The sequence below is a fragment of the Protopterus annectens genome, chromosome 13.part0 (assembly GCF_019279795.1).
Source record: "Protopterus annectens isolate FY-2018-M chromosome 13.part0, PAN1.0, whole genome shotgun sequence".
In the NCBI taxonomy this organism is placed as follows: domain Eukaryota; kingdom Metazoa; phylum Chordata; order Ceratodontiformes; family Protopteridae; genus Protopterus; species Protopterus annectens.
In genome coordinates, this window is record NC_056747.1 from 1,214,840,547 (window position 1) to 1,214,865,707 (window position 25,161).

Genomic DNA, 25,161 nt, shown 5'->3' on the forward strand with positions numbered 1-25,161 from the left:
CAACAATCTTCCCCCGACTGCCTCCAAGGGTGGACAGTCGGGCAACACCTCAGGGGTGCTGGAAGGGTTTGTCAGAGAGAGGCTCTCTGCTGCCTTGATTCTGCGGATCCCCCTCTGCCCCTAGGGTGGCTTCTATTGTTATTACCCCCTCTCTGCCTCTGGGGGTAAACTGACCACGTGCGTCCGGTGTGACTCCGAGATTTACGGAACCACATTTTCCCTCCCTTCTGCCCTTTGGGATAGGGTCTTGAAGGGGTGGAGAAATGGACTCCTACGGCAAAAAGAGTCTTGCCGTCTTGCTCACACCTGGTCAATGTGTCCTTCGATGGTTCGGCTTTGTTCGGGCCTCAGGTGAAGGGAGTATTAGTGAAGGACGCCTTAAAGGGGTCCGCGAAATTACAAAGCCGCATCCAGGACTGACGCCTAAGTGCCACTCCTGTGCCAGCGGCTCTACTCGCCCCATCGGCTGCATAAGAAATGAGCCGCATGGAGGAGTTAGTTACAGAATTTAGGATTCCGAGCTGTGAGGCAATCTTTTCTTGAGCCCCAGCAGCTGACTGATCCTGAACTACCTCACCTAGTTCCTTGAGAATGTCTCTCTGAAGCCGGGTAAAGTGACAGAGATAGCTCAGTGAGCGCATAGCAAAGGTCGCTGAAGAAAACATCCGCTTACCATACCTATCCATGGTCCTAGAGAGTCCTTGTTAGGAGGATGGACGGGTACAGAAGGATCGGCAAGTTCCTTCTTGGTGGCAGCCACCACCACCATGGCATCAACAGGGACACCCTTGGTAAGAAACTGTTTGTCTGCGGGGGCCGTGATGAATTTAGAAGGCCTCCTGGGGACTGGTTCCACAGAATCCGGGGCCGCCCATGCCTTTCGAGCCACCACTTGCATGAGCAGGTCGAAAGGCGGAAACACCCAGGAGGTGGAGGGTCGAGATCCAAAAGCTTCCAGGTATACCGACTCATCCTCGGAGGGGTTAATGGAAGGCCTGTTCCCCCTCTGCTTAAGGAGTTCCAGGATGTCTGAAAAGGAGACCTCCTCAGAGGGGGACCGTGGGGAACCCTCGGACTCATCTAAGTCGGTATCTGATGTCGTAGACTCGGGGGAGTCTGTGTGCTTCCTCTTGCACGTCCTCTTACGCGGGGGTTCTCCGGAAGGATCAGGAGAAACCTCGGAAGAGGAAGTTCTTCCCAATGGGGAAACCTGGGGCGATGGATCTCTGGGTCTGGGAGCAAGAGAATGGCAAGAGACATCAACAGGCACCGAAGAGGGAGGAGCTAATGGAATTGACCGTTGACTCAGCTCCGGGGCTAGAACACTCCTCATCACCTCAAAGGCTCCCCTCCCAGGGAGGCCAGAAGACTCCCGCTCTGAAGAGACAGGAATCCCCGGTCCCACCGAAAGAGAAGGCTCCGAGGCCGATGTCGGTGCAGAGCTCACCAATGCTGAAGCTCCAAGAGGGAGAGCGGGGTCGGACAAGGGTCCGATGCAACTCACCCCCTCGGAGCCGACAAGGGAGACCCGACGACCGGATCCCTCCAAGGAAGGTCTCATGGAGGAAATCGGAGTCGAAGACGATGGAGCCGACAGGGGAAGTATCAGCTCCGGCGCACCCACGGTCAACGTTCCGAGAAGCTCCGGCTCCGAACTCTGAAGGAGAGTCGGAGGAGGAATTTCAGGGGGATGAGGGACAGCGGTCGTCTGCTGAGACGGGCTATGGAGCATCTGGGCCAGTGCCTGTGACTTCAGCAGTCTACTTACCACCCTCTCCAAGTCATGGACTGACAGCCTGGAAGAGCTTGAAGATCGGCTCCGATGGCTCCGCTCCGAAAGTAGAGGAGATCCCGGAGCCGAGCGAATCGACTCCAGGGAAGGGGACCAAGATCTCTTCTTGGAAAGAGCCATCGGAGCCAAAGACCCTTCGGTTCCAGATGGAGCAGACAGCTTATCGGCACCAGTCATGGTCAAGGAGACGTCGGCTCCGCATCGACATAGGTGTAAGTGTATTGGAGCCAGACGGCGCCGATACCACAACCTCAGAGGTAGAAAGATTGGCTCCATCCGGAGCCGATCTCGGCTCCGAAGGAGTCAGAGCCACCACCGAAGGCTTAGGAACCACAGCCTGGGCTTTAGGTGGCTTAGAGGGCTTTGCCGACCAAGTCTTGGTCGGGGAACCCTCTGGCTTCAACAAGCCACGTAGAATAAACTTGTTTCTACGTTCCTGCAGGACACTCTGGCTGAAGGAGTGACAAATAGCACAGGAGTCCAGCAGGTGTAAAGGCCCCAGGCAGTACACACAAGAAGTGTGACCGTCTGTCAGACATTTTCTGACAGCACGAGTCACACTTCTTGAAGCCTGAGACCTTTACTTCTTTTGACATGGTATGCCAAACACAAAGCACACAGACACACACCAGTCACACAGTTATCTAATAAAAAATAGGGAAAACTGAAAAACACACACACACTCCCTGACAGAAAATTAATGGAAGGAAGGCTTAAGGCCTTAAGGGAGGAAAACTATCCCTATATAAAGGAGAAAGGGAATATAGGGCAAGATAGTTAGATATTAGTTAAAACTAACTCTTAAGAAAGGAAATCAGGAAAATGGAAACATTTTTTTGACTGAACTTTAGTATAAAATACTAAACTTTACCTGAGCTGGTAAAAGGAGACCTCTTCGCGAAGCGGCAAACGAGATCTGGGGTAGTCACGCCTTGCATCATGGGATATAGGGTTGCCTCGAGCTGGTAAAATTAGCTCTCGAGCTTAGCAAGTACCGAGTCGGAGCCGAGGATCGGCTCCGAACCCATCCAGCAAGAATGAAGGCGAGTTTGACAACTTAACATCTTTAGTTTTGTCCAAGTAGAATCTAAGTTGTCTGTGTACGTCCAAAGAATGCAGAATTTTCTCCCCCTTGTTCTGTGGATTTGGATAAAAGGTTGGCAAATGAATAGTTTGGTTGAGGGCTACACTGGATACCACCTTAGGCGTAGATGTAGGGTTTGTTCTCAGAGAGACCCTGTCTGGATAAAAAATGATAGAGTTCCACGGCCATGAGAGCCTGTAGCTCTGAAATTAGTCTTGCAGAAGTTATTGCTAGGAGAAGAGCTGTTTTCCAAGATAAGAATTTTATATCTGCAGTAGCAGATGGCTCAAAAGGAGGTAAGGTGAGTTTTTCCAAGACATAATTGAGGTCCCATGCAGGTACTGGCTTTCTCCTTGGAGGCCTTAGGTTTTTGGCTCCTCTGAGGTACTGCCTTAATAAAGGATGAGAAAAGAGTGGTGGCTCTGTATTGTAATGAGCCGAAATGGCAGAGGCATGGATTTTAATTGATGAGAAAAAGGCCTTTGTCCAGAATCTCAGTTAAGTATTGCAAAATCTGAGGAATATTTGGTACAGCTGCATCAGTTCCTTGAGCTTGGTTCAAAGCGCAAAATCTCTTCCATTTCCCAGCATAGAATTTTCTAGTACTAGGCCTTCTGGCTTCTAAAATGACATCCATCACAGCTTTACTGAGAGGTGTGGTTTATATGGCTACATTATCCGCCATGCTGCCAGGTTTAGGGTCCTGAGTTGGCTGTGCAGAATTTGATTGTTTTGCTGGGACAGAGGTATTTGAGGTAAGGTCCAGGCTGGGCATTGGGACAAGTTCCTTAAGATCGGATACCAGTACTGGCGTGGCCAGTCTGGGGCAATCAGAATCATTTTTGGTTACTCCTGCCTGACCTTTAGGAGTACCTTGGGGAGGAGAGGTAGTGGAGGAAAGGCATATACTGATAGGATTGTCCAGTTGAAAGATAAGGCGTCTACTTTCCAAGCTTGTCTGTGATAAGTCCTTGTGCAGAATCTTTTTAGTTGATTGTTTTGAGGGGAGGCAAATAGATCTATGACCGGGCGTCCCCTTTCTTTGTTATCATGCTGAAGACTTGTGGATCCAGGTGCCACTCGTGGGGATCCATGAGGTTTCTGCTTAGTTCATCTGCCAGAGTGTTTTCCTTTCCTGGCAGGAACTGTGCCTGCAGATGTACTTGGTAAGTCAATGCTGTTTCCCATACAGCCATGGCTAGTCTGCACAGGGGATAAGAATGAGTGCCCCCCTGCTTGTTTATGTACCACATGACCATGGTGTTGTCTGTCTTTATCAGTAGTTGTCCTGGATGAAATAGGTCCTTGAAGGCTATCAGGGCATTTTGAACAGCTAGCATCTCTTTTTGATTGATATGTAGATGCCTTTGGTTTGTGGACCAGGTGCCCTGAATGCCTCTTCCTGCCATGTGTGCCCCCTAGGCATAATCTGATGCATCCGTCATTAGGCTCTGTCTGGCTGGGGGTAGTGAGAATGGCTGTCCCTTGTTTTGGTGACGAGACTTTGCCCACCATCGAAACTCCTGTTGCAGGCAGGGAATAAGAGTAATCATTGTTTCCAGACTGTGGCAATGTTGCGTCCTAACACTTTTTAGGTACCACTGAATTTTACTCATCTGCAGTCTTGCATATGGAATTAGTAAGATGCAGGATGCCATGAAGCCCAAAGCCTGCAGAACTTTTCTTGCAGATAACTGGGCCTTTGTTGCCATTTCCTTGAAATAGGCAGTCAGTTGCCTTTGTCTGGAGTGAGATAAGCCATCTGGGCAGTTGTATTTAAGCTTGCACCCAGGAATATTATCTCTTGAGAGGGTACTAGTTTTGATTTATTTTTGTTGACTGTGTACCCTAGGCATGTTAAAAGTCTTATCACACACGTCAGATGCTGTAGTAGAATGTCCTTGTTCTCTGCTTGTATGAGGCAGTCGTCCGAGTAAGGATATATTTGTATTCCTCTGTCTGCAGTAAGCAATTACTGGTGCCAGGCACTTTGTGAAGACCCTGGGCGCAGTAGATAAGCAAAAGGGCAGTGCAGAGAATTTGTAATGCTTTGAGCCAGCCTTGAATCTGAGGAATCTTCTGCATGTTTGTCTGATTGGGACATGCAGGTATGCCTCTTTTAGGTCTAAAGTCACGAGCCAAGCCTTGCTGCGCAGCATGGGCAGAAGCTGCTGCAAGGTCAACATCTTGAATTTTGGTATATCCAGGAAACTGTTTTGAATAGACAGGTCCAGTACTGGTCTCCATGCTTGGTCCTTTCTGGGTACCAAAAACAGTCGAGTAAAATCTTTGTCCCTGCTCTTGATGAGGCACTTGTTGAATAGCCCTCATGTCCATGAGAGCTGCAACTTGTTTTTGAGCCTCTGCCCACTGATTTTTTTGGCAAGTCTGGTCACCTGTTTGCCCTTGGTAGGGTATGGAAATGAAACTTGTAGCCTGGAGACACTGTCTAGAACCCACCTGTCCTGGGTAATAATGTGCCAATTTTGAGAAGAAAGTGCTAGCTTTCCCCCTATGGGTGCTGCCAGAAGATAAGTGCTTGGTGCAGGCAGGGGGAAGTCATTGGGACTGTTTCCTGTATGATTGTGATTTGTCCTGTCCACCTTTGGAGGTAGAGGCACTCCACTGCTTAGACCTGTAGGATCCTTTTGGCTGTGATCTGCCTCTAGGGCGTCTGGACCTGCCTCTGAGGTCTAAGACTGGAAAGGACCAATTCATTGTAGGCCAGTGTCTGCTAAATCTAGGTGGCTGTACCTGTAAGAAATCCTTGACCGTTTGCATAGATTTAGCTTTGTCTTCCATTTTCTTTAACACCTCTTCTGCCTTAACACCAAACAAGGCGTCATGTTGTAACGGAGCATCTAATAATTTTGCTTTAATATGGTCAGGCAGATTTTGTTCTTTTAACCAAGCATGCCTCCTAATGACAGAACCCGTAACAGCGGCCCTGCAGGAGGCCTCCAGAGAATCAAAACCACACTGCAAAGTATGCTTTCCAACTTGTTCAGCTGCATGCAATAAATCCTGTATTTCTTTTTCTGCACATTCAGAATTTGCCATCATTTTCTGTTTAAGCAGTGTCATGATATATTGCTGATATTTGAGTATATGAAACTGGCAATTTAAGGCCCTTATAAGCCAAAGTAGCAGATGTGCAAATCTTTTTTCCCCATCTATCCAGAGCCCTAGAATCCCTATCAGAGGGGGGTGGGGTTTTTTGCAGTAGAAGCCTTGACCCCTTTTGTGCCCTGAGAAATAGTTTCTGGGTCTGCAGCAGGGTTTTTGAAAAGGAATTTATGAGTCAGGGACCCTGTAGTATCTGTCCGGCTTAACAGGAGCTGGAGGTAAAGAGTCAGGGGTCAGACTGGACTCCGAGAACACATCTACAATGTCGAACACAGGTGGAATAGCTAGAGGCCTGTGTTGAGGAAGTAAAAGGAAGTCTCTGAGCCTTTTCTTACATTCTGAAAAATCTTGGCTCTCCCAGTGGAAGTGCTCCCTCGTGGTATGCAAGGTTTCCCCAAAAGAGTAGTCCTCAGGAGGAAAAGCTTAAGGAATTGATTCTTCAGCATCAGAATCCTCATAGGTGGGAAGAGAATATTCCTGATCAGAAGAGGAATCTGAACAAATGGAAACCTGATCTGAATATTCATAGTCGGTCTCTTGCCTAGGCCTCTTATCAGGAGGGGGATGGGAACCCCTGATCAAGGTAATTAAAGTCTTCGGCCATTTTTAGCATCTCTTTTTTGGGCATGGAGGCCTGTCCTTGTGGCTGGTGAACTTGCTTCTTTGTCTTTAAAGGTGTTTTAGTCTTTGAAGCCGGTTTAATATATAATTGTTTAAGTCTGAATACACCCTCAGAAGCCGATGCCTGCTCGGCGGCTCCAGACCCATCTGAGGGAATAATCTCCAAGGCTCCAATACTATGAGTTTCCTGCGGCCTGGCCAACTCCACGTGGGAGTCGGTAGCGGCCTGCAACTCTAAAGTAGCGGGCGTCAGGGGCTGCGAAAGCGCCTCAGAGAGAACCAGCGACTTGCTTAGGAGAAGCTTCGTTGTCGGTTTTGGACCTTGGTTGCCTTTTTCTTTGCATTTTTTGTGAATTTTTGTAGTCAGATGGCTATCAGACGACATTGTGTAATTAAATCTTCGCCCAAAATAGCTTAATGCAAAATCGTACCGACGCTTAGTGCGTTGGTTAAATCTAGCACAAAACCGACAACTAGCAACATCGTGGTCACGGCCAAGGCAAGGAATACAGTAAGAATGCAAGTCCTTATGAGGTATTTGCTTCCCACAAGAAATACAATTATTAACTTTTTCTGACATCGGTCTGAAGCAAGAAAAAAGTTTCCCCAACGGGGTACTTAGCTTTTAATGAAGACTTCGGATCTGAAACTCGAACACAAAAATCTCGTAAGTCTGCTGACCGGCACTTGCGAACTGCTTCGGGCACCACGCGGCAAGAAAGACTGAATAAAAAGGCATCGGCTGCATCTTTTATACCCCTGACGACCTGACGTCAGGGAAGAGGCGACAGCAACCGATGCAGGATCCAAGACTTTGGAATTCAGGCCGACTGAGGGCAACCTGCAAGTAGGATAACCCAAATGTAATGACTGCAACAGTGAAACAAAGAACATCTGTACTACGTTCTTCGTGTTTCACTGTTGCAGTCATCACACTTGGGTTGATTCCTAAAGCTGAGGAAAGGTGGAGGAGTTCAAGAAGTGTTAGGGCGGGTTAGCAGGCCTTGTACGACTGCTGTAGCTAATCCAGCTCTGGATTTAGAAAAAAAATAGGTAAGTGATCATGCTTGGCAAAGGTGTGTACAGAACTCCAGGTTGCAGCTTCCAGGCAGTCCCTGGTAGGGACTCCCCTGAGAAATGCTGTAGAGGTTGAAGTACCTCTAGTGGAGTGAATTCTGATCCCCTGAGGGGTAGGTTTTCCATGGTGCTTGTAGCTATCCATTTGGAAATGGTTTGCTTCAAAATGGCCTTGCCCTCTGCCCCTGTAGCTAAGCTGACTAGCAGCTGGTCAGATTTTCGGAAAGGCTTAGTCCTGTCAAAGTAGAACCTGAGCAGACTGTGCACATCCAAGGAGCGCAGGATCCTTTGCCCTTTATTCTGAGGATTAGGGAAAAAGGTTGGCAAATAGATGGATTGGTTTAATGTCACACTGGTTACCACCTTGGGCATAAAGGATGGGTTAGTCCTGAGGGAAACCCTGTCAGCATGGAAAATAATAAAGGGTTCCACCGCCATTAGTGCCTGTAACTCAGACACTCTTCTTGCTGAAGTAATAACTAGAAGTAAGGCTGTTTTCCACGATAGGAATTTTAACTCAGGTGAAGCAGCAGGTTCAAAAGGGGGTAGTGTGAGCTTTTCCAGTACCAAGTTAAGGTCCCAGGCCAAGGTGGCAGCTATCCTAGGGGGCATTAAATTGTTAGTTCCTCTCAGGAACTGTTTGATTAAAGGGTGACAAAAGAGAGGTGGCTCAGTATTATAATGAGCTGATATGACAGAGGCATGAATCTTAATGGATGAGAAGGATAGGCCTCTGTGGAGCAGCTCTGCTAGGTAATCAAGGATTTGAGTTAAGGTGGGTACAGCTGTATCCTTTCCTTGAGACAGACTCCAAGAACAATATCTTTTTCCACATTTCAGCAAAGGATTTTCTAGTACTAGGCCTTCTGGCCTCAAGGATGACATCCAGCACCTGTTTGCTTAGGGATGCTGGTGGTGAATTCAGGGGATAAGCCAGGCTGCAAGGTTTATGGTTTGTAGCTGTGGATGAAAAATCTGTCCCTCCTGTTGAAATAGCAGGGAAGGTATCTGATGTAGGTACCAGGGTGGCACTGCTGTCAGACTGCGTAGGAGTGGGTACCGGTGCTGGCGTGGCCAGTCCGGTACAATAAGGATTGCCCTTGGACTGTCCTATTTGATCTTGAGGTGTACATTTGAGAGGAGGGGCAGAGAAGAAAAGACATAAATTGAGAGGTTTTCCCCATGTAAAGGACAGGGCATCCACCCTCCAAGGCTCTGCTGTGAGGGTTCCTGGTGCAAACCTTGCTCAATTGGTGGTTTTGGGGGGAGGCAAAAAGGTCCACCTCCGGTGTTACCCACCTCTGGATTATAAGTTTTAATTAGTTGGGTTCCGGTTTCCACTCGTGAGGGTCAAGTAGATTTCTGCTTAAGTCTGTCAGTAAATTGTGCTTGCCTAACAGGAATTCAGCTTGTAGGTGCACTTAGTTGCTCAAGGATGTGTTCCACAGGGCCATGGCTAACCTGCAGAGTGGGTAAGAATGAGTTCTCCCTTGCTTATGTACCACATAAACTGTGGTGTTGTCTGCTTTTATGAGGAGTGGTCTTGGAAGGATAAGGTATTTGAAGGCTGTGAGAGCATTCTGTACAGCTAGCATCTCTTTTCGAATGATATGCAGGGGAATTTCTTCTGGGCTCCATTCGCCTTGAATGCATTTGCCTGCCATGTTAGCCCTCCATGCATAGTCTGATGAGTCTATTGTCAGGGTATGGGCGGCGAGGGGTTGAGTTAAAGGAAGTGCCTTCTTGTGGTTGCATGCCTCTGCCCACCAAAGGAACTCTGCCCTTAGACAAGGTATGATAGGAATCACTGCTTCCAGGTCCTGAGAATGTTGACATGAGAGACTTTTTAAGTACCAATGAAGTTTCCTCATATGCAGTCTTGCATATGGAATTAGCAGAATGCATGAGGCCATGAACCCTAGGGTTTGCAGTATTTTCCTTGCAAATAGCTAAGTTTTGGTGGTCATTAGTTTGAAGTAGTTTGCAAATGGACCTGCTTTTCTGGAGTGAGGAATGCCATCTGGGAAGTTGTGTTCAAACTTGCTCCCAGGAATACAATTTGCTGGCTGGGCAACAGTTGTGATTTCTTTTCAGTGATGGTGTATCCCAGTGAAGTTACAAGTCTTTTTACAAATGTCAGGTGCTGAATTAGCAATTCCTGACTGTCCACCTGAATCAGGCAACCGTCCAAGTATGGGTAAATTTGAATATTTCTCTGCCTGCAGTATGCAATGGCTGGAGCAAGGCACTTTGTGAATACTCTGGGCGCAGTAGATAAGCCAAAGGGAAGTGCAGAGAACTGATAGTGCATACAGCCTTCCCTGAAACGTTGACATTTCCTGCAAGACTCCCTGTGCAGATAAACTTTAAGTCTAGAGTGACTAACCAGGTATCTGTGGCTAGCATAGGAAGAAGCTGTTGCAGTGTAAGCATTTTGAATTTTGGGACCACCAGAAAGGTGTTGAGAATTGATAAATCCAGGATAGGGCACCAAGAGCTCTCTTTTCTGGGCACCAGGAACAGTCTGGAGTAGAAACCCTGTCCCCTTTGTTCTACTGGAACAGGATGAATATCCCTGATATGGAGAAGGGAAAGTACTTGATTTTGAGCCTCTGTCCACTGGTTTGGAGGAAGGTCTGGCAACCCGCTTGGGGTTAGTAGTGAGACGAAGTAGAATCTGCATCCCTGGGATATAATGTTTAGAACCCATTTGTCCAGAGTAATGAACATCCAGTTTTTTTGCATGAAGGGCGAGTTTTCAGCCTAGGGGTGCAATTACTTGGCTATGGCTGGGAAAGATAATTGGAAAGTCATTGTGAACTTTTTCCATAAGGGGGTGGCTTACCACTTGCCTGAGACTGTAGTCTTGGTGGTCTGTTTCCCCTGGGTTTGGACTGAGAAGGCCTGGAAGGGACTGGAAAGGACCAGTTTTTTGAAGGCCAATGCCTACTGAATCTAGGTGGCTGCACCTGTAAGAAATCTTTGACAGCTTGCATAGATTTAGCTTTTTCTTCAATCATTTTCACAGCAACTTCTGCTTTTGTGCCAAACAAACTATCCTAATTTAATGAAGCATCTATTACTTTTGCTTTGACATGATCTGGCAAGACCAGTTCTTTCAGCCAAGCATGCCTTTTCAGTACAGACCCAGTGACAGCAGCCCTGCAAGATGCTTCTAAGGCATCAAACCAACACTGCAAAGTATGTTTACTAACTTGGTTTGCAGAATGCATTAAGTCTTGTAAATCTTTATTTTCTACACAATCTGGAACACCATTTTTTGTTTAATTAGTTCCATAATATGTTGCTGGTACTTCAACATGTGAAACTGGCAATTCAAAGCCCTGATGGCAAGAGTTGCAGCGGTATATACATTCTTACTCCTTATGTCTAAAGCTCTAGAATCCCTGTCTGAAAGGGTAGGGGCTTTTGGCTGAAGTAGCCTTAAAGCCTTTATGTCCCTGGGAAATGGTCTCTGGATCCACAGTAGGAAGTCAGGTACTCTGTAGTACCTGTCAGGTTTTCTAGGAGTTGGTGGTAGTGTCAGGAGTAAGACTGGATTTCATGAAGACATCATCTAAAATATCAAGGACAAGGGGTAGGGTTAGAGGCCTGTGTGGAGTCAAATCTAAAAATTCCCCAAGTCTCTTTTTGGACTGAGGATAGTCCTGGCATTCCCAATGGAAATGCTCTCTTAAGGTATGCAAGGTTTCACCAAAAGAAAAATCCTCTGGAGGAGAAGCAGAGGGAATGGATTCCTCTGCATCTGAATCCTGATAGGTAGATAAGGGTATCTCCTGGTAATCAGAAGGGTCAGAGTCATCAGACTAATCGTCTGTAAAATCAGAAAGAAAGTCCAATTCTGTGTCTTTTAGCAGGGGAAGGCTGGCTTCTGCTAATTTGAGTAATAAGGTCTTCAGCCAGTCTAAGCATTTGTTTTTGTGGCATGGGAGCTTGAGCATGTGCTTTGGACATCGGTTTTCTAGGCGTAGTATGAACTCTGGGCCTGAGAAACTCAGTAGTTTTAGTTAAAAATGAAGTTGTCTGTTTAATATGAATATAGGTAGGTCGGAATACACCTTCAGAAGCCGGTGCCTGCACATCAGATCCGGACCCATCCAAGGTAGAGACATCCGCAGGTTCCATAGTCGAAGCATCTCACGGCATACTGGACTCCAAATGGGTCTCAGTAGAGGCCTACGAATCTGTAGAAGTGGGCATCAGGGGCTGCGAAGGTGCCTTACTGAGTACCGGCGGACTGACGACTAGCTTAATGGAAGCGTTGGCAGTTTTGGACTTGTGGTCTGTCTCTGTATTTATCCTTGCGTTTTTTTTTTTTGGGAAGATCGGTAGTCAGATGGCTTATCGAAGTCATTTTGAAATACGGAGAACAAGAGCGAAAGACTTTAGTGACAAACATAGCCTGATGATGAATGGTTCGGGCTGTAAACAAGGCACAAAACCGACAGCGAGGGACGTCGTGGTCTTGGCCTAAACAGATGATGCAGTAAGAATGAAAATCTCAGTGAGGTATTTGCTTTCCGCAGGCAAGAAAATTGTTAACTTTTTCTGACATCAGTTAGAGCAAGAAAAAAGGATCCCCAACGGGGTACTTAGCTTTAGAAGACTTCAGGTTTGAAACACGAAAAATGAAAATTTCAGGAAGCGGCCGACTAGAACTTGCAAACCGCTTCGGGCACCTTCACGTTAAGAAAGACTGATGTAATGCCGTCAGCTGCATGTTTTATACCCCCGACGACCTGACATCATGGAAAAGGTGACAGCAGACGACACAGAAATCCCAAGACTCTGGCATTTGGGCCAACCGAGGGCTACCTGCAGGCAGATAACCCAAATGTGATGACTGCAACAGTGAAACACGAAGTACAGTTGTGTACACTTACCATAAATGTAGATGTTAAGAGTGTATTCACTGTTGCAGTCATCACATTTGGGTTATCTGCCTAGAGATAAGCCCTCAGCCGGCCTGAATACCAGTCTTCAGATTTCTGCATCGGATACTGTCACTTCTTCCATGACGTCAGGTCGTCAGGGGTATAAAACATGCAACAGATGCTATTACATCAGTTTTTCTTGCCCCAGATATCAGGTGCCCCCAAAGTAGGAAGCAATTATACGGTATGGTACACCCCCTATCAAAAAGCAAATACACCTGGAAAAAAAATTTTTTATATATATCTATATATCTATATATATCTATATATATCTATATATATCTATATATATATATATCTATATATATATATATATCTATATATATATATATATATATATATATATATATATATATATATATATATATATAGTACAGTTGTGTACACCTACCATAAATGTAGATGTTCGAGTGTCTTCACTGTTGCAGTCATAACTGTAGGGTGCTCCTACCGGCAGGCAGCCCGAGGTCGGCCAGAATCCCAAAGTCTGGGTCTGGCGTCGGCTGTATAAGCTAGTATCCTGACGTCAGTACGCCTTGGTACATAGCCGTCAGCCGACGCCATCTTCTCCAGCCTTTCTTGCCCTAGATGTCAGAATACCCCAATCAATCCAAAATGAATCCAACAAGGAAACACAAATACACCACAAAAGAGAGAAAAAGAGGGGATAGGAGGGAGGGAAACCACGACTGCAACAGTGAAGACACTCGAACATCTACATTTATGGTAGGTGTACACAACTGTACTATGTTCTTCATGTTTCACTGTTGCAGTCATAACTGTAGGGTGGAATCCCAAAGCAGTGTAGAGAGGGAGGAGGCTTTAGATAGAAGGAGGGGAGGCAAGAATACCCTGCAAGACAGCAGAGGCAAAGCCTGCCCTAGACTTAGAAAACAAAGGGAGATTGTAGTGCTTGGAAAAAGTATGCACTGAACTCCAAGTGGCAGCTTCCAAGATATCCTTGGTAGGAACTCCTCTGAGAAAAGCTGTAGAAGTTGCAGCTGCCCTAGTAGAATGACTTCTAATGGTTCCAGGAAACTGTTTACCATGATGAGTGTAACAGAATTTCATCCCATAAGCAATCCATTTGGAAATGGTCTGTTTAGAAATAGGTTTTCCAAGTGAACTTGAGGCAAAGGAAACAAACAATTGGTTAGACTTTCTGAAATCTTTAGTCTTGTCCAAGTAAAATCTTAACTGTCTGTGTACGTCCAATGAATGCAAAATCCTTTCCCCTTTATTTTGAGGATTAGGAAAGAAAGTAGGAAGGTGAATTGTCTGATTCAAGGCCACTTTCGAAATCAACTTAGGCATGAATGTAGGATTGGTCCTCAAGGATACTCTGTCCTGATGGAAAATAAGGTATGGTTCCACAGCCATAAGAGCTTGCAACTCTGAGACCCTTCTGGCAGAGGTCAAAGCCAACAAAAGAACATTCTTCCAAGATAGAAACTTAATATCTGAAGATGCAGCAGGCTCAAAAGGAGGCAAAGTAAGTTTTTCTAAAACATAATTAAGATCCCAGGCAGGGACCGGAAGGGTCCTTGGAGGCCGCAAATTCTTAGCCCCCCTCAAGAACTGCTTCACCAAGGGATGTGAAAAAACAGGGGGATCAGAACTGAAATGCGCAGAGATAGCAGAAGCATGAATCTTAATGGAAGAAAATGAAAGTCCCTTAGATAAAAGCTCCAAAAGGTAAAGCAAAATAGAGGAGAGATCAGGAACCTGAGGATCAGAACCTCGTTCCTGCATCCAAATAGAAAACCTCTTCCATTTAGAGGCATAAGATTTCCTAGTGCTAGGCCGTCTAGCTTCCAAAAGAACATCCAGAACTTGTTTGGGAAGACTAGAGGCAATTAAATTCCTTTGAAGAGCCAAGCTGCCAAGCAAAGGGTCTTGAGGTTGGAATGTAGTAACTGACCCTGATGCTGGGACAGAAGAGAAGGGTTCAGTGGAAGAATCCAAGGAGGCCCCGAGAACAGGAGCTTTAGAGTCGGATACCAAAACTGTCGAGGCCAATTTGGAGCAATCAAGATGAGGAACTTGGGCTTGTCCTGCTTTATCTTCAGTAGTACCCGAGGCAGTAGAGGAAGAGGAGGGAAGGCATATGCTGACAGACTTCTCCAACTGAAAGACAGGGCATCCACTTTCCATGCTGTTTTGTGGAAGGACCTGGTGCAAAAGAGAGGCAGCTGATGATTGAGATGTGATGCAAACAGATCTATCTGGGGACAACCCCAAACTGCAGTAATCCTTTTGAACAAGTTGGTGTCTAGCATCCATTCGTGAGGATCTGAAATGTTTCTGCTCAGGCTGTCTGCTAAAAGATTTTGTTTTCCTGGGATGAATTGAGCCTGGAGATGCAGATCCAAAGTTAGAGCTGTGTCCCATAAACTCATAGCCAGTCTGCACAGGGGGTAAGAATGAGATCCCCCCTGCTTGTTGATGTACCACATGACCGTGGTGTTGTCTGTGCGAATTAGCAGAGGCCCTGGTCGTAAAAGGTGCTTGAAGGCCAAAAGGACATTTTGAACTGCCAACATCTCCTTCAGATTGATGTGCCAGTGAAGATGGTCCTTTGTCCAGGTTCCCTGCTGGCAATTGTCTAGAAAGTGTGCTCCCCAAGCATAATCCGAGGCGTCCGTGGTTAGGATTTGAGTAGGTTGAGGGAGACGAAAAGGTTTTCCTTCGTTCAAAATGCATGCCCTGGACCACCAGAGGAACTCCTTCTGGAGGCAGGGGATCAGAGGAATCAGGATATCCAGATCGTGGTAATGCTGAGACCATACACTTTTCAGATACCATTGAAGCTTTCTCATGTGAAGCCTTGCGTTTGGAATCAATAGAATGCAGGAAGCCATGTAGCCCAGAGCCTGCAGGAATTTCCTTGCGGTGAGCTGAGATAGAGTTGCCAAGGTGTTGAAAGTAGAAGCCAGCTGAGTTTGTTTTTCTGGAGTGAGGTAGGCCCTTTGTAAGGTTGTGTTTAAGAGGGCTCCTAAGAATACCATTTGTTGAGAAGGGATCAAATGTGACTTTTTTATGTTCACTGAGAATCCCAGTAAAAGGAGAAGACGTTGAACGAAGTCTAGGTGTTGAAGCAGAAGATCTTTGCTGTCTGCCTGAATAAGGCAGTCGTCCAAATAGGGGTAAATCTGAATCCCCTGAAGTCTGCAATAAGCCACTACTGGTGCCAGGCACTTGGTTAAGACTCTGGGCGCAGTAGATAAACCAAAGGGCAGAACAGAGAATTGAAAGTGCCTCGAACCTGCCTTGAACCTAAGGAATTTCCTGCATTCTTGTCTGATAGGGATATGCAAATAGGCTCCAATGTCACCATCCAGGCGTCCTGAGAGAGCATTGGAAGTAACTGTTGCAGAGTGAGCATCTTGAACTTTGGAATTTCCAAGAAGGTGTTCAACACAGAAAGGTCCAGAATAGGTCTCCAAGAGTTTTGTTTTCTGGGAACCAGAAACAGCCTTGAATAAAATCCTTTTCCCATTTCCAAGAGTGGAACAGGCTCTATGGCTCTCATGGCCAGAAGAGCATCCACTTGAGTTAAGGCCTCTGACCATTGAAGTTTTGGCAGATCTGGCCAACCGTGAGTCCTTGGCAAAGTGTGAAAGTGGAACTTGTAACCTTTTAAAATCACATCCAGTACCCATTTGCCCTGGGTAATATGAGTCCAATTCCTGTAAAAAAGAGAGAGTTTTCCTCCGAGAGGGGCGTCCAGGTAAAGAGGTCCTGAAGCCCAACCGAGAGAGTCATTGAGTTTGTTTTCTTTGAGATTGGGATCTGTCTTCTCCCCTTCTAGGTGAAGAAGCAGTCCATTGTCTAGATCTGTACGAGGTCTGGCCTTGACCATGACCTCTGGAACGTCTATATCTTCCCCTTTGAGGTCTGTCAGACGTGGGAAAGGACCAATTTTTAGAGGGCCAATTCCTGGAAAATCTAGGAGGCTGTACCTGCAAGAAATCTTTTACAGTCTGCATGGACTTTGCCTTTTCTTCCATCTTTTTAATAACTTCCTCAGCCTTAGAACCAAAAAGAACATCATGTTGAACAGGGGCATCTAATAAATTTAGCCTTAACCTGTTCAGGCAAACTTTGTTCACGAAGCCAGGCGTGTCTCCTAATCACAGTACCAGAGGCAGCAGCCCTGCAGGAAGCATCCAAGGCATCAAAACCACAATGTAAGCTATGCTTGTTAACCTGTTCAGTAGCATGCAAAACATCCTGAAGCTCCTTATCCTCTGCACAAGCAGGTACAGAAGCAAGCTTTTGCTTTAAAACAGACAAAAGAAATTGCTGGTATTTAAACATATGAAACTGGCAATTTAATGCCCTTACAGATAGGGTAGCAGAAGTATATACCTTTTTGCCCCACCTGTCTAAAGCACGAGAATCCTTCTCAGAGGGAATAGGATTTTTAGAAGTAGCAACCTTAGCAGCCTTAGAACCCTGAGAAATAGTTTCAGGGTCTGCAGAAGGATTTTTAAATAAAAATAAATGAGAGTCAGGAACCCTATAAAATCTGTCAGGCTTAGAAGGAGCAGGAGGCATGGAATCAGGATTCAAAGTAGCCTCAGAAAAAGCATCATCCACAATGTCCAAAACAGGAGGGATAGCTAAAGGCCTATGCTGAGGAAGAAGAAGAAATTCTCTAAGCCTCTTTTTGGAAGCAGAATATTCCTGTCCTTCCCAATGAAAATGTTCCCTCATCTCATGCAAGGTTTCCCCAAAAGAAAAATCCTCAGGCGGAGAGGCCGAGGGCAAGGATTCCTCAGCATCTGAATCCTCATAAGGGGGGAAGGAATAGTCCTGATCAGAGGAAGAAACAGAAGAAACAGAGGCCTGGTCAGAAGAATCCAGAGTAACATCCTGTCGAGGCCTTTTCTCAGGAGGGGGGTGAGAACCCCTAATCATTGTAAGCAAGTCTTCAGCCATCCTCAATAATTGCTTTTGTGTCTTGGGAGTGGAGTCAGAAGCAGTTTGAGCTGAAACTTTAGACTTAGATGGGGTCTTTGTCTTTGCCTTTGCCTTTGAAATAGTAATGTGAGTAGGCCTGAAAACCCCCTCAGAAGCCGGTACCTGCACAGCGGTTCCGGACCCATCTGAAGGAGCGACGTCCGAAGGTCCTGCAGCAGTTAAAGTAGTGGGCCTTGATGGCTCCCCATGGGAGTCCGTATCGGCCAACGGTTCAGAAGCGGCGGACGACAGGGGCTGCAAAAGCGCCTCACTGACGACAGCCGAACCGGACGCTGGCTCCAGCTGCAACGAGTCCTGTTTGGACCTCGGAGGCCTGTCTTTATCTTTGCGCTTCTTTTGAACTCCGGTAGTATCCGACGACATTCTGTAATTGAAGCGTCTGCCAAAATAATTTAAAGCCCAGTCGTACCTGCGTTTGATAGTACGAGAGTTGAACCTGGCACAGAACCGACAACAAAAAACGTCGTGGTCAGGGCCTAAGCAAGGTAAACAGTAAGAGTGGAAATCTTTATGAGGTATTTGTTTCCCACACGCTATACAATTATTGACTTTTTCTGACATCGGAGGAACAAGAAAAAGATTCCCCAACGGGGTACTTAGCTTTGAGAAGAGAAGTAACAACTTCGGACCGACAACAACCAAGTATGCTGATCGAAAATCGCCAACCAACGTTTTGCAAGCTGCTTTCCACCACACGGCAAGAAAGACTGGAGAAGATGGCGTCGGCTGACGGCTATGTACCAAGGCGTACTGACGTCAGGATACTAGCTTATACAGCCGACGCCGGACCCAGACTTTGGGATTCTGGCCGACCTCGGGCTGCCTGCCGGCAGGAGCACCCTACAGTTATGACTGCAACAGTGAAACACGAAGAACATCTATATATACATACACACACACACACACATATATATATATATATATATATATATATATATATATATATATATATATATATATATACATATACACACACACCAAACAAGAAAGAAAAGTAGAGCCAAGAGACGTTAGGGGGCTGGAGGGAGGGTAACTAGGACTGCAAAAGTGAATACACTCAAACATATACATTTATGGTAAGTGTACACAACTGCACTATGTTTTCGTGTTTCACTGTTGCAGTCATGACATTTAGGTTGATTCCCAAAGCTAAGGAAGGGAGGAGGGTAGTTAAAGAGCATTTGGGCTAGCTATTAAGCCCTACAAGACTGTTGTGGCAAATCCAGCTCTGGATTTAGAAAAGATAGACATGTGGTAAGGCTTGGTGAAGGTATGCACAGAGCTCAGGTAGCAGCTTCCAGGATGTCCCTGGTAGGGACTCCTCTGAGAAATGCCACAGAGGTAGATTGCAGCCCTGGTGGAATGTGATCTTATCCCCTGTGGGATAGGTTTTCCATGGTGCTTGTAGCAGAAATGAATGCAATGGGCTATCCATTTGGAAATGGTTTGCTTTGAAATGGCCTTCCCCTCTGCCCCTACACAAAGCCAACTAGCAGCTGGTCAGATTTTCTGAGAGGCTTAGTCCTGTCCAAATAGAATACAAGTTGTCTGTGCACGTCCAGAGTGTGCAGTATCCGTTCCCCTTTGTTTTGTGGATTAGGGAAAAAAGCAGGCAAATGAATGGACTGGTTTAGGGTCACACTAGACACCACCTTGCGCAAAAAGGAAGGATTAGTCCCAAGGGAAACCCTGTCCATATGGAAGATAATGAAGGGTTCCCACTGCCATGAGGGCCTGTAATTCCGCAGTCTTCTTGCTGAAGTGATGGCTAGAAGTAAGGCTGTTTTCCGGGAAAGGAATTTCAACTCTGCTATCGCAGCTGGCTTAAAAGGGGAAGGAGTGAGCTTTTCCAATACAAAGTTAAGGTCCCAAAGCTTGAGTGGGAGCTCTCCTACGGGGTCTTACATTTTTGTCCCCTCTAAGGAATTGTTTTAGCAAGGGGTGAGAGAAGAGGGGTGGGCTCAGTATTATAATGTGCTGAAATGACAGAGGCATGAATCTTAACTGTCGAGAAGGAGTGGCCTTGTGGAGCATTTCTGTTAAGTACTCTAGAATATGAGATGAGCTAGGCACCGTTGTGGCCATCCCCTGAGCATGAATCCAGGAGCAGAATCTTTTCCACTTTTCAGCATAGGATGTTCTGGTACTAGGCCTCCTTGCCTCCTGAATAACATCCCGCACCTGCTTAATGAGGGATGCTAGAGGAGAGCTCATGGAATTAGCCAGGCTGCAAGGTTCAGGGTATGAAGTTGAGGGTGCAGAATCTGACCCGCCTGCTGGGACAGCACGGAAGGGGTCTGAGGTAGGTGCCGTGGTTGTAGCAGTGTCAGACTGCGCAGGAGGAGGTACCAGTGCTGGCGTGGCCAGTCTTGTTCTTGGCTTGTCCTGTTTGATCTTTAGTAGAACCTTCGAGAGGAGAGGCAGAGGGGGAAAAGCATAAACCAAGTGGCTTTCCCACGTAAAGGAAAGGGCATCCACTTTCCAAACTTGACTGTGGGGAGTTCTGGTACAGAATTTGTTCAACTGGTAGTTCTGAGGGGAGGCAAACAGGTCTACCTCTGGGGTCCCCCCACTTCTTCAAGAGGTTGAATATTTTGGGTTCTAGTTTCCATTCATGTGGGTCCATGAGATTTCTGCTTAAGTCGTCTGCCAGTGAATTTAGTTTGCCTGGCAGGAATTTAACTTTTAGGTGCACTTGGTAGCTCAAGGCTATGCTCCACAGAGCCATGGCTAGTCTGCAGAGAGGGTAGGAGTGGGTTCCCCCCTGCTTATGTACCACACAACAGTGGTGTTGTCTGTCTTTACCAATAGTTGTCCTGCGAGAATAAGGTCTTTGAAGGCTGTCAGAGCATTCTGTACATCTAACATTTCTCTTTGGTTGATATGCAGGTGCATCTGTCTCGGGTTCCATTTGCCCTGAATGCACTGCCCTGCCATGTGAGCCCCCCATGCATAGTCTGATGCGTCTGTTGTTAGGGTTTGGGCGGCAGGGCGTAGAGTGAAAGGGAGTCCCTTGTTGTGGGTGCAGGCCTCTGCCCACCAAAGGAACTCTGTCCTTATACAAGGAATAATAGGAATCATTGTTTCCAGGTCCTGGGAATGTTGACACCATAAACTTTTTTGATACCACTGGAGTTTCTTCATATGCAGTCTTGCATATGGAATTAGCAGACTGCAAGAGGCCATGAACTCCAGGGCTTGCAGTATTTTCCTTGCAAATAGCTGGGGTTTTGTGGCCAATAGTTTGAAGTAGGCTGTTAAATAAACTTGTTTCTCTGGAGTGAGGAATGCCATCTGGGAAGTTGTGCTCAAGCTTGCTCCCAGGAATACAATCTGTTGACAGGGTACTAGGTGAGATTTCTTTCTTTTTTTTGTTGTTGATGGTGTACCGCAGTGAGGACAGAAGTTTCTTTACAAATGCCAGGTGTTGTAATAAGTCCTGGCTTTCAGCCTGAATCAGACAATTGTCCAGTTATGGGTAAATTTGAATATTTCTCTGCCTGCAAAAGGCAATGGCTGGAGCTAGACACTTTGTGAACACCCTGGGCGCAGTAGATAATCCAAAGGGAAGTGCAGAGAACTGAAAGCGCATGGAGCCCGCCCTGAAACTTGGGTATTGTCTGCAGAATTCTCTTATTGGGTTGTGCAGGTAGGCTTCCTTTAAGTCTAGGGTTGCCAGCCAGGCATCCTTGGCTAGCATAGAAGAAGCTATTGAAAAGTTAACATTTTGAATTTTGGAACCACCAGAAAGGTGTTGAGAATAGAGAGATCCAAGATAGGACGCCAGGAGTTTTCTTTTCTGGGTACCAGAAACAGTCTTGAATAAAATGCTTGCCCCCTTAGTTCTGCTGGGACAGGTTGAATAGCCCTGAAACTGAGAAGGGACAGAACCTGCTGTTGGGTCGCTGCCACTGATTTGGGGGGAGGTCTGGCCAATTACTTGGAGTTGGTAGTATGTGGAAGTGGAATCTGTATCCTTGGGAAACTATGCTGAAAACCCATTTGTCCTGGGTAATGAGTTTCCAGTTTTCTGCATGCAGGGCGAGCTTTCGTCCTAAGGAAGCAAGCAGTTGAGCAGGGCTTGGAAGGGTTAAGGTTACGTCATTGTGCCATTTTTCCATAGGAGGGTGGCTTACTACTCCCTGCTTTGGAAGTGGGAGCATCCCACTGCTCAGATCTGTGCGTAGCCCGAGACTGAAATCTTGGAGGTCTGCTGTTCCTGGGTTTGGACTGAGAAGGCCTGGAAAGGACCAGTTCTTTGAAGGCCAATTACTACTGAATCAAGGAGGCTGTACTTGTAGGAAATCTTAAACATTCTGCACAGATTTAGCTTTTTCCTCCATCTTTTTGAGGACTTCTCTGCTTTGTTGCCAAAAAGGCAGTCTTGATTTAAGGGTGCATCCAGTAATTTAGCTTTAACATGATCTGGCAGGTTTGGTTCCTTAAGCCAAGCATGCCTTCTAAGTACAGACCCAGTGACAGCAGCCCTGCAAGATGCTTCTAAAGTATCAAAACCACAATGCAAATTATGTTTTCCAACTTGGTTAGAAGAATGCATTAAATCTTGCAAGTCTTTGTGTTCGGCATGGTCAGGAAACAACATAATTTTCTGTTCAAGTAGTCCCATAATATGCTGCTGATACTTTAACATATGAAACTGGCAATTTAGAGCCCTAATGGACAAAGTAGCAGAAGTGTAAACCTTCTTACCCCATCCTTCTAAGGCTCTAGAATATCTATCAGAAGGGGTAGGGTTGTTGGCAGCAGTAGTCTTAATGCCTTTTGGTCCTTGGGAAATAGTCTCTGGATCAGCAGTAGGACACTTAAAGAGGAACTTGTGAGAGAGTCAGGTACTCTGTAGTACCAGTCAGGTTTTCTGGGAGCTGAAGGTACTGTCTGGGGTAAGGCTAGATTCCAAGAAAACATCATCTACAATAACCAGAACAGGAAGGATAGCTGGAAACCTGTGTGTGTTGAGGCTGGAGTAAGAATTCCCTAAGTCTCTTTTTGGACTCAGAATAGTCCTGGATTTCCCAGAAGAAATGCTCTTAAGGGTATGCAAAGTTTCCCCAAAAGAAAAATCTTCTGGAGGAGAAGCAGAGGGAATGGAATCCTCTGCATCAGAATCCTCCTAAGTAGATAAGGGCAAATCCTGGTAATCAGAAGGAGCAGATATATCAGATTCCTGATCAGAAGAATCAGAAAGAAAATCGGTTCTCTAGGCGTAGTGAGAATTTTAGGCCTGAGGAATTCGGTACTTCTAGTTGGAAACGATGCTGGCAGTTTAATATGAAAGTCGGTATGCCTAAATACACCCTCAGAAGCCGGTGCCTGCACAGTGGCTCTGGACCCATCCAAGGTAGATACATTTGCAGGTTCCATAGTCGAAGAAGCATCTCGCGGAATACCTGACTCCGAATGGGTCTCAGTAGAGGCCTGCGAGCCTGTAGTAGCAGGTATCAGGGGCTGCAAAAGTGCCTCACTGAGTACCGGCAGACTGGCGACTAACTTGGCGACTAACTTAACAGAAGCGTCATCGGCAGTTTTGGATCCATGCGGTCTGTCTGTCTTTATTCCTTACGTTTTTTCGTAAGATCGATAGTCAGATGGCTTAACGAAGCCATTTCCGAGTACGGAGATCAAGAAAGAAAGAATTTAGCTACAAAAATAGCCGGACGACGAATAGTTCGGGTGTTGAACAAGGCACAAAATAGACAGTGAGGGACGTCATGGTCTGGCCTAAACAGGTGATGCAGTAAGAATGAAAATGTGTGCGAGGTATTTGCTTTCCACAGGCAATACAATTGTTAATTTTTTCTGACATCGGTTAGAGCAAGAAAAAGAGATCCCCAACAGGGTACTTTTCTTTTTTGAAGACTTCGGGTCTGAAACTCGAAAACAAAAATTTCAGGAGTCAGCTGAGCGGCATTTGCAAACTGCTTCTGCTTCGGGCACCGCACGGCAAGAAAGACTGATGCAATGGCATCGGCTGCATGTTTTATACACCTGATGACATGACCTCATGGAAGAAGCAACAGCATCCGACGCAGAAATCCAAAGACTCTGGTATTCAGGCCGGCTAAGGGCTACCTGCAGGCAGATGACCCAAATGTGATGACTGCAACAGTGAAAAACGAAGATAATCATCTAACCATTCGTTGGCTTTTGCAACACTCAGTTTACCACTGAGGCAATTTACTTAAAGCTACTTCACACAGTCTAAAATATTCAAAGTTTGAATTATTCTTATTAACTCCAGTAAACACTGGTTCTTACCTCAGACTCTTTATCACTCAGAGAGCCAACACTACATAAGCTCTGATTTGAAGACTCATTTCCTGGAACCTACAAAACAAAATATGCACAATGTCAAAGAATGTAATTTGTGCAATACACATGTGAGCTCAGGCAACAAATAAGTCTTCACATATAATAGTTTGTAACAGCAGCCAAGCATTTAAAGCCATCTTTTCCACTTTCACAGTTTTCACCATCTTACGAAAATACATTGCTACATCATCTCAGGAATGAAGCTCTAGTTCTGACAGTCTCCAAGAAGGGAACATGTGGTACTAAAATTCACGAAGATAACACTTTGTAAAGGACCATCACCAAAAGAAAAATGTTATTAAATTACCTTCAACTTTGCCCCAAAACAGCAGAACTTATAATCACGTTATCTGACCAATACACACACGCGTATACAACTTCCAAAATTTTTGCATTCTCTGTGATTTGAAAATGAAAACAAGTATTCACTTTAAGGCATGCTGGGCACTATAACCTTTTTAGGCAGGCACTGGTTTACTGGGTCACAATACACCTCCAGTTCACTACACATACAGAAAATGTTTTACCTTCAAGTAGTACAAAAGACCCAGTGTAAAGAAAATGAAGGGAAGCATACCTTAGCTCTGTGGCATAAGACCACTCAACTACACAAAACCTTTACACAGCCCTGCTAGCCATTCCCTCTGATGATATAATGGACTGCCATTTAAATTTTCTGCAATTCTGGAACAAAGAAAAGAGTAAAGCAAAAAAAGAATTGCATGCCTCGTTGGAGAACACGAAAAAAGCCCAGACTAACTTGCATAACTGACAAGAGTATGAACAATGGCTCAGCTGCTGGAAAAGCCGGAAGATGGAGAGTAGGAGTTAGTGACCAAATCAGGCTTGCCTATTCTGGGATGGGGAGCACTTGGTTCTATAAACCAATTAGCAACATGCACGCAGAGGCCTGAAGGGTATCAGAGAAGCCAGGACAGAGATCTAAGAATTGTCAATTCCAAGCTAGTGATAGTAGTATGTGGGTGGAAGCAAGCACATTCAACAGGAAAGCAGAGAATGGGCACTGCAGTGATGCCACAAATCATCTTTAGAGCTGCAGGATAAGGACTCTTCAGTCCACTCTTGACTCAGTGCTGGGGATATCCAGACTGGGAGAAATAAAGGTCAGGGCCAACAGGGGGCAGCCTATGCACAGCAAGCAGAGAGTTAAAAATCCCACGGGGGATGGG

General features: G+C 45.9%; 1 protein-coding gene across 6 annotated transcripts in view; it reads right to left on the minus strand.

Annotated features, from left to right (window-relative positions):
• TLK2 (tousled like kinase 2) overlaps window positions 1-25,161 on the minus strand; it is a 3,436,060-nt gene that overhangs the window by 2,634,272 nt on the left and 776,627 nt on the right. For all 6 annotated transcript variants that reach the window (XM_044055220.1, XM_044055218.1, XM_044055219.1 and 3 more), the window contains one exon: window positions 23,918-23,986. In XM_044055220.1, the coding sequence (XP_043911155.1) occupies window positions 23,918-23,986 (69 nt within the window). The remainder of the gene's footprint in view (window positions 1-23,917; window positions 23,987-25,161) is intronic.